Genomic DNA, 14,952 nt, shown 5'->3' on the forward strand with positions numbered 1-14,952 from the left:
AGCTATGTCACTGCTGTTGCCGTGTGGTGGCACTAGGAGCACGGCAGAGGCCAGGAGGCCAGACGAGAGCTGCGCGTTGCGATGGGAGAGCTGGGCGCTCGAGGAATCTGGCGGTACTGACATTCAGTTCTCGTTTCCCAGCGATTAGACTCAGCTACTTGTTGCCTATCCTTCGCACTCATCCATCTGATGCTTGGGAGGCTGGGTTTTGGATTGAGTTCCACCAAGATACCTAACAAAGTTTTCAATCTGCCACAGTTGAACTTCATTACTGCCCCAGCATACGCAGTTTGAACTGCAAGTATTTACTCTATAATAACGCGACCACAATTCGGTATTTGATTGTAATGTGACGGTCAACTTAAGGTAGCAAAAATCTGGAGAAAAACTCACATTACATTCGAGCAAATACAATAGTGAAGCCTGCTGTTCTTTAGATGCCAAAGCCCAAATAATTGAATGAGGGCTTTCATTCATGCCGTTGACACGCTTCTAGAAGGTCTCTTTTTGACAACGTGCTCATAAATTGGTAGCAGAGCTTTGGCGAATCAGAATCGATTCCTTGAGGTAGGCTCCCCCTTTTTTTGCTGTGGCCACATTTTCGCAGCACCAAGAATCTGGCAGTCAAAATGACGTTACAAAAAAAATTACCACTGCCTTGAGCTTGAAAATTTGCACAGAGATAAAAAAAATGCTTGCAGAAACCAAAAATGTCATGTTTAAAAACTGATTTTTCTTTTTGCCATTTTTCAGTCCCAGAGATCAGCCCCTTAATTTTTGCATTTCGCGGCTTTGAGAATGGTGTACAAAGACACAGGGATGGTCTGCATGAGTGACAATGCCTAAAGCTGCTGTGTGCCCGTTAGTACATCTAGCAACACAGGTACAAGCAAAAAGGCGTTTTGTTTGCTGAGGGCACGAGGAACGGTGATGAACGGGAAGAGTGGAAAGGTGCAATACCAAAACAGGAAGCTGGCGTCTTTGCCTTTGATCCTCAACATGTCCGGGTGTGCGAAAAACATTTTGACATCACAGACGTCGTTTGAAGCGACGAGTTCATAGTGAAAGGAGACGCGTCTTCGCAATGCAGCATGGCTAAGCTGCGGCCCGGTACTGTGCCTAGGCTGTTCGAACAACTACCAATGTACTTGAGCAAGCCGAAGCCACCATACCGTGAAGTGAGGATTAAGCCAGTAGGAAAAAGGTGTCGTCTGTGGTCACCTGACGAAGCAGGCAAAGGAATTCTGCACAGTTCAAGCACACTACCATGGCTAGCAAAAAAGGTAGCCTAAATAGCTTGTCATAGCCACGCTGCTCGTTTTACCCATCTGTTTGCTGCTCACAAATGCCTCAGGCATTTACTTAAACTGAGTTTTTCAACATTCTGTAGATGCGACAGTGGACAATGATATGTGCGTAGGCACAGCCTACCAAACACAAGAACTTTGTATGCTTCTTTTTGGAGTTGCAGATTAACGTGAGGGTTTGGGCGAGCTGATACAGTCAAACCTCGATATATCGAACACGGACATATCGAATTATTGCCTATATCGAACGGTTCCTATATCACGTAGGAAATCGTATGCATTTTTAATTTTTTATTTCGAACGAAGTTTGACGTATAATGGATATATCGAACTCGGCCACCCCAAACCACCCGCGCTCCGTTGACAGGCGGCGAGCTTTCCCGCCGCGCTCCGTTGACAGGCGGCGAGCTTTCCCGCAACTCTCGAAAATAGCGGTAGCGCGGTGGGCATTTATGACTGCTGCACACATCGATGGCGCCGAGTGCGCCACTTGAACGTAGCGGCATACGCACGCCGCAGCCTTGCAGCAACGACGCACTGCACTTGTTGCACCAGCTCCTCCTTGATAGTATCGCCAGGCATCCGTCGCATCGGTCGTTGTTGTGCTTGTGTGTTAGGCCTGCCGCGCGTTGTGGTGTGTATAGCGATGGCTGCAGACGCGAAGAAACGGACGACCCTGACTTTTGCAGCAAAACTGGAAGCAATCCAGCGCGTTGAAAATGGTGAGAAGAAGTCGAGCGTCGCGGACGGGTTAGGCATACCAAGGAGCACATTGAGTACTCTGCTCAAAAACAAAGCCGACATAAAGGCCAAGGCCGAGAAGAGTCAGCACTCGGGCGCGCGGCGTGTACGCAAAGCTGCTTTTGAAGATGTTGAGAAGTCTCTCCACAAGTGGTTCATGGATGCAAGGGCCCGAAATATTCCTGTATCGGGGCCGATGTTGCAACAGAAGGCAAAGAACTTTGCATTCATTCTCGGCGTCGAGAATTTCAGTGCGAGTAGCGGTTGGCTACAACGTTTTAAGACTCATTTCAACATTGTCGGGAGAGAGTGAGGACGCCAATGATGAAGAAATTCAGAAGTGGCTTGATCATGAGTGGCCCAAAGTTCTCGCCAAGTATGAGCCGAGCCAAATCTTTAATACTGACGAAACGGGCCTGTTCTGGCAAATGCTTCCGCGGCAAACGCTGGACACTCGCGGGGACAAGTGCCACGGGGGCAAGCAAGGCAAGGCCCGTGTGACGGTCCTATTGGCTGCCAATATGGATGGGAGCACAAAGCTGCGGCCACTTGTAATTGGCAAATTTAAAACCCCGAGGTGCATGCGGAACTGCCCCAATATTCCAGTGACTTATGCCTGGAATAAGAAGTCGTGGATGACGAGGGATATTTTCCTCAAGTGGCTGAAGGCGTGGGATTCGGACCTGGTGCGTCAGGGACTGGAGGTATGCCTTATCGTCGATAACTGCACGGCACACCACACCGATGCCCAGCTGAGCAACATCGAAGTGGTATTTCTGCCGCCCAACACCACTTCGAAGCTCCAACCGTTGGACCAGACTCCGGATGGGCCAAGATCTGAAGATCGATCTTTTGGGCGCCATCCAAATGCTCAAGGTGTCGTGGGAAAACGTCAAGCAGTCGACGATAGCCAACTGCTTTCGGCATGCGGGCTTTGGTGGACGCACTGACGAAGCATCAGTGGAAGAATCCGAGGAAGCTGGGTTGGCATGCGCAGATGAAGAAAGCGAGCTCGCCGAAACGTGGAGCAAGCTGGAGAGCTTTGTTGGTGCGGAGCCGCAAAGCATGTGCATCGAAGACTTTGTTGGAGGTGACGACAGCACTGGTACAACGGCGGAGCTAACGGATGTAGAGATCGTCACCAAAGCTACCGCTGAGCAGCCGAATGAAGACGCTGCCGAGGTGGATCCCGCAAGCGCTGATGGTGCCCCGCTCCCGACATCAGCTGAGGTCGTAGCCGCTTTGGCCCTTGCGCGCCGCCACTGCAGCACGATTGAAGGCACCGGCCTTTCACTTGTGGATCGCCTGGACTATGTTGAGGACGCAGTCGTCAAACACGCCATTGCCAACAAAAAGCAGGCTACTCTTTTTCAGTATTTTAAGCCAACACAATAAATACTTTGTTTGAATCTTCAAGTGAGTATTTACTGCACCACGATTGGTTCGTTGGTTGTTTTCCACAAGTTCTTGACGCATTTTTTACATGATTTTTTATATCCAATTCTGGATATATCGAACTATTTTGCGATCGCCGTGCCGTTCGATATATCGAGGTTCGACTGTAATTCATCGTGAAGAAAAATTTTAACAGCGTGGAAAAAACACAAACGGACAAAGGGAGGCGACATGGACTGGCTCGTGAACACATGTGCTTATTTTCTCGAGATAAGTGATGTGAAAGGAGGCTCCGTTTTAGTTAATCATGCCTCCGTGGTGCAGCCTTCATTACACAATTTCTTGCATCACGCAGTGCAATAAGTGTATAGTCACTCCTAGCAATACACGCTGCTACCATATATTGCCTATTATAAGTCGACTCCGATTATAAGTCGACCCCCAACTTGCAACAACTTCTAGACAAAAAAAAGTTGATTCCGAACACAGCCTCAAGCTGTGGCCATAGCTCACCAATAAGTTTTTCAGAAGAGGGAGTGATGCAAAGAAACATTTGCCCGTGAAACATTGCTTACGACTTGTCCAGGGGCGTAGCCAGAAATTTTTTTCGGGGGGGGGGGGGGGGGGGGGTTCAACCATACTTTATGTATGTTCGTGCGTGCGTTTGTATGTGCGCGTGTATATATATGCAAGCAAAACTGAAAATTTCGGGGGGGGGGGGGTCGAACCCCCCCCCCCCCCCCCCGAAATTGGCTACGCCCCTGGACTTGTCGTCGCTTGAGAGAAGGATGCAGTCACGGTCATTGCCATTGTGTCAACCACTGCTGCTGCTCGCCATCGGAAGGGGTGCCGGTGGTACTCAGATGCCGCACGTGGAAAACGCCGCGTGGACCAGGTCGGTTGGCAGTCCATACAAGGCATCGTTGACCCATTGCACCACTTCACTCAAAGAAGCATGCTTCAGCTTCCCTGTCAGTGTCTTAGGGTTTTCTTGTTAGAGCCATTCATTGTAGAACGCACACATTCGGTCTTTGAACGGCTTATTGAGCACCACGTCAAGTGACTGGAGGATAGGCGTCAGTCCACACAGAATGATAACCAGCTCACATCCAGAGTCCGCTACCGCTTTCTGCACTCGATCTGTGATGTGGCCACGGAAGGAGTCCAGGATGAGCATGCTGCAGGGCTTCAGCAGTGCACCCAGGTGCCTGTACCACACGAGACGAAACCATTCGAGGACAGTTTCATCGTTAAAGAAAGCCTTTCTGTTCACCTGCATGATAACTTTCGGCGGAAATGTTTCTTTCTTTGGCATCGTTTCCCTTTTGAACAAAAGAAATGGGGGTAGCTTGTGCCCGACAGCCGTACAGCACAACATGACAGTGAAACAGTTGTGCGTGTTGCCCGTTGTCAGCAGGCGAACCAGGCCCTCCCCTTTTCCGGACACGGTCCTCTTGCTAGGCATGTCAAACCATACAGGAGTCTGGTCAGCATTGCCGACTTGACCTGGCAGGAATGAATGCTTTGCCTTCAGGTCACTCACGTAGCGAAGAAACACGCACTGTTTTTCTTTGTAGGCTTCAGGTAACCTTTGGCATACAGTTGTGCGTCATCTTAGGCTCAGGCCGTTCCGTTTCATGAAGTTCGTGACCCATATCTTGGATGCTTTGAACTCTGTTCGTGGGATACACATATCCTTCATGATAGTACGTGCTTCTGCTTCAATATCATCGTAGCAAACACTCAAACTTACTTCTCTGGCCGTGAACCCAATCTCGAACCGCCTCCTCAACGGCAGGGTATCGTTCAGACTTTGGTCCACGAAAGGAATGGCGTGTAGCAGTGCATGCGAAGATCTTGGTCCTCTGTTTTCTCCATTCCATCATACACGTTTCCAACACATCGAACTTGCACCCTGCTGCAATACTGCTTTCCGAATCTGCGTAGAGGATCGCTTGCTGCTTGAAAGCAGCGCTGTACTGCCAGTGTAGCGGTGGCCGCAAATCGCCCACACCACCGTTTGCAAGCGAAGCGAAATGCAGAAATGGCGAACAGGCGTGAGTGCAAAGAGACGCGAAGACACTTGTGAGCGCATGTGACCAGTAATGTGGTTTAGTTCCGCGTGAAGTGTTGTCAGCCCACACAGCGCTGCCAGCTTTTCCATGGAATGCCCATGGTTTGCCAACAAATCGTTTCTAGAAATTGCACGAAAACAAAACTGCAGGGCGTATTGCAAGATAAATTCCTCTGTTTTCCATAGAGCATTGTTAGCCCTCTATCAAAGATTAGAAATACTGCTTTCGAGACCTTGTTTCCCAAGCAGTTCACATTAATGCCGTGCAGCGGTGATTTTTAAACGCGCTCCGTAGTTTCATGCGGTTTCACTATAGTTTCGTGATCGTCGTGGCAGATCGCAAAAATGTCTGGCTCTGGAAGCGGCGCACGCGTTGTAAGATAGCGGTTCCCACAACTCCGCTGCCTCTGCGGCTGATGTTATTGATGCGTCGAAGAGCAGTGAATCCGAGGGCGACGACCTTTCGTCGCCTCATAGGTACCAGAACTTGCTTGGGGCTTCAAGGTAGCCAGTGGCTCAAGTAATGAAACTTAATTTGGTCTTGTTACCACACACTAACATTAGCTGGAGGTCCCAACGGTCAATTAAATTGTTGGGGTTTAATGTCCCAATACCACGATATGGTTATGAGGGACGCTGTAGCGGAGGGCTCCAGAAATTTAGATCACCTGGGGTTCTATAAAGTGCACCTAAATCTAAGTAGGCGGGCCTCAAGCATGTTCGCCTCCATCAAAAATGTGGCCGATGTGGCCGGGATTCGATCCCGCGACGGGTCCCCAGCAGTCAAGGAAACGGGCAACATTGAAAGTGAGAACAAGGTTACACTGTTGTGCTGAAACCCCTCACATAGTGTTTGAGGAACACATATAGATTGATAATAACCACCTGAACACAACTAGCAGACAACTAAAATGTGATGTGGCATGATGGGGAGGCAGTTGGAGTAAAACATTTCTAAGCAAAGGCTGATATCCCTCAAGTGGCTCACTGCTTTTGATATGCGATGCCTAAACAAAACCTCACCAGTGAAGAGGCTTTCCAGGAGGCACTATGTACCATGAGCAATCAAAAAGAGGCACACTCGATTGTTCAGACAGACATGCGACACCATCATTCATCCGAGGGACATAATATACAACAACCTAAGCTTCAGATGCCTTGCAGAATAGGCTTCCAAAGCATCGCTTAGTGGCGCTGCTGCTCTTGACAGGCAGCGCCATCTCTGGCAGAAAAATAGAAACTGGGAACATGCGACGAGCGTTCTCCATTCTCAACGCCGCACCGCCACTCGCTTCCGCGCATGTGCAGAGCTCTCCCGGTACATTCGCGTCGCCTCACAATGTACTGCCTGCAGCGCGGCTTCAAAAAGATCTCCGAGCTGGACAGGCACTTCCAAAAAGCAAACTTGATAAACGGAGAAAGACTCGTCAATTACATTTAAGGTGAAGAGCAGACAATCGACGACAACGACGTCCGACTCAACGCGAAATGCATTTTCAAAGTCGCGATAACACCCTGTAGGACGTATACCTCAATGTATGACTCATTCTGTCATGTTGAAGATACGTAATGGTCCATATGCACTGCGAAATGAAGCCGTGCAAGCTATCGATGTTGTGCGTTGTGAAGTATGAAGCATATGATTGCTGTTTTGATATGGCATGCTTGTAGTAGCAACCACGTACTTTCGTGAACAAACGTTTGCGGCGTGCGAAAAAAAGAAATTACACGGTCATAATACTAGAAAAGCCTGAGAACGTTAGAGTCAAGTCCTCCGTGCCGCTGGAGCATCACCCGCTGATTTAGATGCGAGGCAGCTAGCTGAGCTTTAACCACTGCGAAGAAATTGAACTGCTTGCCTCATTTTTTTCGGCTCTCGCGTCATGCTTGCACTCTCTCTTAATGAGAATATCGACTTTACAGGCGTATAAAACCTGCTGCACGAATATGTCCATACCGGCGTGATAAAGCAGCCTTCCCGAAGCGTAAATTGCAGGCGCCAAACTTTTGACAATGTGCCGAGTTCAGCTGAATTCAACCCACCGCGCAAAGCTAACCGCAGTATAACGCTAGTGTGAACATTCGACAACGACGGGTAGGTCTCACGAACACGGGGAATCAAAACACAAAGTTGTTTCACCTACAACCGTAACTGGACTTTCACAATGCGAGAAGACAGCGAGTAGTCATTAGTGTAGTTGCTGCGTGCATGCGCTGCGTTACGTACTGATACAGGTAGTCAAACGAACGAAAGTAGTGAACTGAGACAGCCAAAACAGAAGGCGAGACAGTGCTATCAACAAGGACATACTTGATTCTCCTTACAGCGGCGATCCACGCTTGTCACCTTTATTTCTCTTGCGACATACCCGGGAACCGATAAAGTTTCACACGTGAATTGCGTGCCTTGGTGTTGTCTGCACTGTTGTGGCAGCCCACGACACAGCAATACTTCGAGCCTCGCTTCCGCAGGGTCACTTCTGCCAATGCGGAAATGCAGCTTTGCACAGCAAGCCTCTCGGTTCAGCATACCAAGCTACCGACACGGCACCCCAGTTCCCCGCACCGACTGAGGAACGCATGTGCGAGCGTGTTCCCGCTGCCGACAAATAGGCTGAGTCGGCCACGCATGCTCCCAGTTTCACCAGAGCTTCTCTCCAGAGCCGCAACGCGGCGCTGTCGTTGCGCCGTAAACTCGAGCTTGGGTTCCCTATACCATGCGACAATTCAAACTATGCCTACCCAAGCGCATGTTAATCTGGACAGAGATGAGTAGAAAGAGGAATGTTTACTGTGATCAAGGCATCTTCAACATCTCCTTAATACTCAAAGTAACAGAACCCAATTGGTTCATTAGTAGCTGAGCATGCCTGAACCACAAGACAAGTGAAGGGAATCGGAGGGGCGGGAGGATCGCTTACCTCAGGGACGAAGTCACAGCGTACTCCCATCTTGCGCAGCTGGGCCTTTGTTCGTTCCAGCGTGGCCAAGCGGCGATGGGCACTGCGCTTCTCCGACTCGGCCGTGCGGCGGCGGTTGTGGACGGTGCGCACCACCTCCTTGCGCAGTGGGAAAGGGTAGCGGAAGTGCCTGAACAGACCCTCGTGCACGTGCTCCCTAGGTATCACGCTGCCTGCGCCAGCAGCCAAACATCAATCGCTGTTCCTCCAAAGAGCTACGCCTAAATTACAGCAGACTCTTGTTAAACAGAACCCGAAGGGACCAGGAAAACGTGTTCCTTTTAACACGAGTTCTGTTTACTGAGAGATGAACAGGAGTGTTGAATTCCAAGTATGAAACCAACCATATTAAAGGAAGTGGTTACATCTAAGCAGCAGTTCCGTTTAAGAGATTTCCATCTGCTGAGAGCCTACTCTAGTTTGTAATGTAATGTAGTTTGTAATGTTTGTAATGTAAAGCTGTGTTTGAGAGACTCAAACATCACTGTATGCGGCAAAGCAATGTTGAGTATCTCTCTTAAAGGGGCCCTGCAACATTCTTCTAAGTAATCATTGAATTACTTCATTATAGGAGTTCACTGCCTTACGAATCAACTGCCGCAAAATTTTTTTTTTTTTTACAATCCGTCACGTACGAGCAGAGTTACAGGTATTTGTCACACACTTTAAGCGCTTTATCTCTCCTTTCGTACATGTGAGTGCACTAAAAGTTACGCAAAGGGAGATGAAAAGGGGGCAAGAAGCTACGTTTGTTCGTCAGCGCACATCATGACCTTCAGCGCTTTGTTTTCCTTTCTTTCTTTTTTTTGACCACACAACTCACTTTCAGCGCCATCACAAGCACACACGTGAGAACGTCGCGACATCCCGCAGCAACCATGGTAACTATGCAGCTCACACTGCTGGAATAAGTCAATGGCCCTGGACTTTGTGTTTATGATGCGGTCGGTTTGGATTATGGCATCATTTGTCGAGAGAAGAGCAGGCGATGTGTAGCTGACTTTGAGAATCAACTGTAAATTCCAGGCCGCGTGTTTCACTATAATGTTTGGCTCCCATGTTCTCAGGAGCCTCGACTACCAATCGACAGTGTTTTCTATCATGCTCAAAGAGTGTTGCAGGGCCCCTTTAAAACTCACTATAAAAATAAACAAGAATTTCACTTAGTACTTTTAAGAACTATTTTAATCCTTTGAGGTTGATTGCTAAAACAGTAAGTGAACAAAATTCCACTTTTTTTAGAGTTTTGAGCTAAACATTGTTGCGTCATCAGCTACTTTAAAGCATTTTCACGTTTTTGAGCCATTCTGGCACTGTAAAAGTTCAACAAAACTTGCCATGTTCAGTTATTAGCTCCTTGAGGATACAATGCAGTCCATTCTTACTCATAGAAAACTTGCTAAGTGAGCATAGGCATCAACAAAATCAACAACATGACAGCGAGCTGGCGTAGAAACTTCAACAAAGTGCTGCCATTTAACTTTCCTTTCTGCGTCTCTTGTAATTCATCCAGCCTTGACCGTGTCATTTGTTTTCTGTTGTTGTACAATGCCAACTTCTGATAACGACAATACTACAATTAAACCTAATTTCCCATTTCATGTGCTAACACAAGTAGTTCTTGAACACTTTATTACATGGTTCCTTCAAATGGCAAGATTTCGATGGAGCTCAGCCATGCGAGAAAAGAAGGTCAATAACCTGACTCAGTAGTTTTAAATATTATCTTTCTTTTCTTCTTTTCCTTTTGTTTTGTAGTATTTCTTTGAAGAGATCAGAGAACGAAACGCTCGAGACAAATTCTTAATCAATCTACTCATTTTTGAAAGGTTTGCGGAGGAATCCAAAAAGCACGCACTTTTTTATAGGTGCACCTACCAGTGCGAGGACGTGTCAACAAACGCACGGCAATATGAATCAGCTAATAGGACACAAAATAGACATGTTCAGATGAGCTCAATTCTTACACTACGCTACCAGAACTGCAAACAATTCAGTGTTGCTAATAGCAGCAGCTTGGAGTGCTGAAAAGGATATGGAAGATTCACTTCAAGCTGCTTTATTCAAGATCTAGTGAACGTAGTTGTCGAAGGATCACTACAACAAAAACAAAAATGTCAATTTCTCACTGCAGCTCTGCAGTTGATATAGAAGAAGAACTATATAAGGCATTGAGGTAAGAGGTCATGAGCTCAATGGGTGGAGCCCCAAGTCCAAAGCTCCACTGGCTGCTGCCGCCTGAATGACATCCCAGAAGCGCAAGATGTACCTCCTGTTCAGAGCTGGCAAGCTGTGCCTCCCATTGCTCGAAAGTGTTAAAGAGATTAAACTGACCTACAAAGGCATCCAAATTTGGTAGTCTGTTTAGGCATCCCCACAAAATGTGATAGAGCGATGGCGAGCTGCCACACCATGGAGAGGCGTAACCACAGAGGGTCGGAAAAATTTTGTTTAATCTCTGTAAGCTCAGAAAGACCCCCGTTTGAATCCTACGGAGGCCTGTGGTGTCCTCCCCATCATTATTGTGGGGGGCACTGTATTTTTGTAGTGTGCCTCGCTGGTGAGCGAGAATTTCACGAGGGGCTCTTATGGATGGGTCACTGTCCTCCTAATATGTTTCATTTTGGAAAGTTGAGAGGACTGAAAGTGTGGTCAAGGCTCTGCTCGGTTCGTGAGCCCCCGAGCAAGAGCATCCGCACTCTCGTTTCCCTCCAGGCCTGTGCGTCCAAGACACATGATCAGCTAGTATTTGTTTTTCAATATCCCACCTAGGAATTTACTTACTTTTATCGGGAGGCGGCCTTGTAAAAAGAAACAACATGCTTCCTGCAAGTCAGAGATAATCAACGTCTGTGGCTCCTCCCTCCGGTATTGCTATTTAATCGCCAGGGCAATGGCAAAGCATTCCGCCTTGGCGATAGAGGACGTGTACAGGGAGGCACATGTCATCAATCTGTTCTTGCGAACATAAATATAAGCAAAAAACACCAAAAGGAGACAGTAAAATGGCTCCGTAAAACATGAAAAAACAAAGCAAATGTTTTGTATGCGGACACCTCCAGATATAACTTTAAACAGTCCGTTGAAACAGCACTTAGCTGCAGTTCATATAGGTTTATCAATTTTCTTTGGCAATCTGCTTTAGACGTCAGGCACCATAAGCTAAATCTAACGCTAGGCTTTCCCTGTGCATTATAAATAAATAAATATAAATAAATAAATGATGTGTAATTACAATGAGCAGAATCTTCATTCAAAATACCCTAAAATAATTTACTCACATTTCATTATTTTGTTGAAGAAGAGATAACCATCCATGGTGTCAGCAACAATCTTGGCAACATCTTCGGACAGGAACTCGATAAATGCATAGCCACGGCTACCGCCAGTCTGCAAATGATAATACATGCAAGTGAGCAGGCACAAGGGTGTTTGAAAAAAAAACTTGGAGGACACTTCAGCATCACCTTCAAGAGTACAACGCGATAGCGTAATCGGCCCCGTGCGCATCGCCTTCTAAATCACTAGCCTGAGTTCGGTTCTCGTGGCATGCCTCAACCGCGCCATAAGGAAACGAATGACTGTGCGCATAACATTGGCCTTTTCAAACTATCCTAGAATGCCTACTGTAAGTACAGTTGTTAAGTGCTGACTACGCCATAATTCTTCCTTTTGCAAATCAGCGGAGGGCCCACTACGCGTCTATAAGGCAACACGCGAACCTACACAGCTCCTAACTTTGTTGATGCTTTTACAGCTGATGATGATTAAATATGTCTGAGCGCTTTGTAATGGGTGGGCCTCTAAAACTCCCACTCGTTGCGCAGTTCACGTGTTTTGATGCCTGGCACGATTCTACGCCTATGCCACACAATATAACACGCGTTAAGGAGACTCCTGCCACTAGATCAGATTCATATAGTGTTTTTTATTTTGTAAGTTGTTTGCCAGGTAAAAGAGCCATTAAAGAGGAAATGAAGAGTTGATAGCGCACATGCCGTCGTGTGTTCCTTCCTCCTCCTGTGCTATTATGTTCACACTGTTGTCACTGTCATAGATCACCAACTTGCCCAGCAAGCTTCACTACAGTATCTTCCGGTTCGCAGTTAACTTACAGTGATTACTAAGCTGCCCTGTCAATTATGGGTTATATGGAGAATGCGTAAACATACAGAATTTCAGGTACGTATCGAACAGTTTGCTTGCTATCCCATTTGGGAATTCACTATACAATAGGCCTTTCATTCAAGTGCTACAACTGCCTACAGCACTTGTAGTCTACAGGGAGAAAGCTTCATACTGATGGAGACTTATCCGATTGGGCATTGTGCAAGAGAATTGCAGCAGTTGTGCAGACGATTCAGTCCTTTAACATACAAAAAGAACGCGCAACTTAAACACAATATTTCCCGGCCATTCAGTAAGTATGCTTCATCTGAAGGAGCCTAGGAATTCACTGTTGTTTCACTAATATCAGCATGACTGCATTCATTCAAAACAGTGTACCGTGCATTAGTAATACCCACAGTTCTTTCAAACTCTGCACTTTACTACAGGGAAATGGGAGGTGCTGTTCCTTTTCTACTGTACCCATCAACGTACACCAGCTTTGACAACACTTTCCTTTGAATCACTAAAATTGAATGCTGAGCATATCAAAATGAAAGCGTTTATTAATGTGGTGAATTTATCAGGCGCTCGGGAATACAGCACTACCCTTCTGACATCAGGCGGTACATCGAATCACCGTTTATACTGCATTTTTGCTGAATATTATGTTTTACGATATGCTGCGGGTGATTAACCACCCACGCTACGGCCAAGCTATCTGTATGTTCAGCACTGAAGCATGCAAAACTAGGCACCTGCGATGCCGCTCACGTAGTGGGTACAGCCTCCTCCTTGAAGGAGAAGTGTATACTGACCACACACATCGAAGCGTGAATTCGAGCTGGTAACAGACGTGTGTATGCACTGCATTTCAAAAGAGGTGACGAGTTACGCCAAAGTGTAAAAAAAAAAAATACTGCAGCAACAAACCGTGTTAAGACTACAGCAACGGATTGAAATAATAAAAAAAAGAAGCTTTCACACATACCTTCCCACTTCTTGACAGCCTTAGGTTTGTCACTGTGCCGAACTGTGAGAAGTACTTCTTCATTTCTTCTTCGTAGAAACCGTGCGGGATGTGTCTGACATAGACGACGCCACGTCTCTGCTCCTTCTGCGGCTCCTGTTGGGTCTAACAAGACAGAGAAGACACGAAATTACACGTCACATTCACACCATTCACACGATTCATCAGATGTCATGCGGCTGCGGCATCAGAATAACGCAGTTAAAAATTAACTCGTGATTTACAAGCTACTGACCATCTCTAGAATCACGTGTTTACTGCGCGTTAACAAAACTAAACCGCTGCTGGAGGGACCGTTATAAACGTAACGCGGCTGTCAAAGTCGTAAATCCGTAACGTGTATCGTCCGCTATAGGAATACTTGCCTTTCTATTCTCCTTTTTCTTCGCAATCATTTTTTTCTTAGCCATCTCTTGCACGAAACACGCACACCACGCTGCAAGAGAGTACGCTGCCAAACAACGAATAAAAGGAAATGGCTGCAATGGTTGCCAGACGGGTATCCTGTTTCCACTAGTTACCATAGCGTTGCAAACAAATGGTTGTTGCAAAGTTGTTGCAAGCATGCAGTTTCGTACTATGGTTGCAAGCGTTTTCTGAGAAGGCAGCAACTCTAAAATAGAGGTAAATATTATTTGTGTTTGTAAAAGGAAAACGCAGACCACAATTAACCCCCCCCACACACACACACACACACACAACCACACTTTAAGCTCCCGCAGAAGCTTTGTTCACAATGAAGTGTAAAAGTCAGGTACGTAGGGTACGCCTCGCTTGCTCATGAAGTGTTTTTTTTTATTGGGATCGGGATTCCATTGAACCTTGGATTTTTTTCTTTTGTTTGTGTTGTAGTCAATTTATGAAGCGGGAAACACGTCATGGTCGACATCACTGATCTCCACTAGGTTTGCTGGATGGCGCTTCGAGCTCTCCGGCGCACGGTCACCGGAAGTTAGAGCACTCGTCCCGGAAGTTCGGCAAATGGCCGCCGTGCAAGCGTAGCTGCTGCAACGTTTGGGCCAGTGTCGTTCGCATTTCGCCAAAAATGCCTGCTTGTTGTGCCGTAAACTGTACAAGCAGACCAGAGAAGTCGTCTGGGAAGACGTTCCACTTGTAAGTATTACATTTTGTACGACATACGTGATACGCAGCGAAACGTTCATGTATCAGTGTCGGCTGATCTGTGCCTCGTGTTTCGCAGATTTCCTCGCTCTAAGCCGGGTTTGTACCAGCGCTGGGTCGCAAACCTAAAAAGGGACAAGTGGACACCATCTCCAGGCAGCAGACTCTGTAGTGACCACTTTACAGACGCCTGTTTTGATCGAACGGGCGCACGGA

General features: G+C 47.0%; 1 protein-coding gene across 1 annotated transcript in view; it reads right to left on the reverse strand.

The window, feature by feature from the left end:
• The window catches only part of LOC119393600 (uncharacterized), a 30,040-nt gene extending 15,969 nt beyond the window's left edge, over positions 1 to 14,071 (reverse strand). Inside the window, exons 1-4 of the mRNA XM_037660708.2 lie at positions 13,980 to 14,071; positions 13,576 to 13,719; positions 11,759 to 11,867; positions 8,439 to 8,650 (exon numbers count right to left, since the gene is read on the reverse strand). Coding sequence (XP_037516636.1) covers positions 8,439 to 8,650; positions 11,759 to 11,867; positions 13,576 to 13,719; positions 13,980 to 14,024 — 510 coding nt within the window. The 5' untranslated portion in view covers positions 14,025 to 14,071. The remainder of the gene's footprint in view (positions 1 to 8,438; positions 8,651 to 11,758; positions 11,868 to 13,575; positions 13,720 to 13,979) is intronic.
• Between the last annotated feature and the right edge of the window lie 881 nt (positions 14,072 to 14,952).

Source organism: Rhipicephalus sanguineus, chromosome 5 (assembly GCF_013339695.2).
Source record: "Rhipicephalus sanguineus isolate Rsan-2018 chromosome 5, BIME_Rsan_1.4, whole genome shotgun sequence".
In the NCBI taxonomy this organism is placed as follows: domain Eukaryota; kingdom Metazoa; phylum Arthropoda; class Arachnida; order Ixodida; family Ixodidae; genus Rhipicephalus; species Rhipicephalus sanguineus.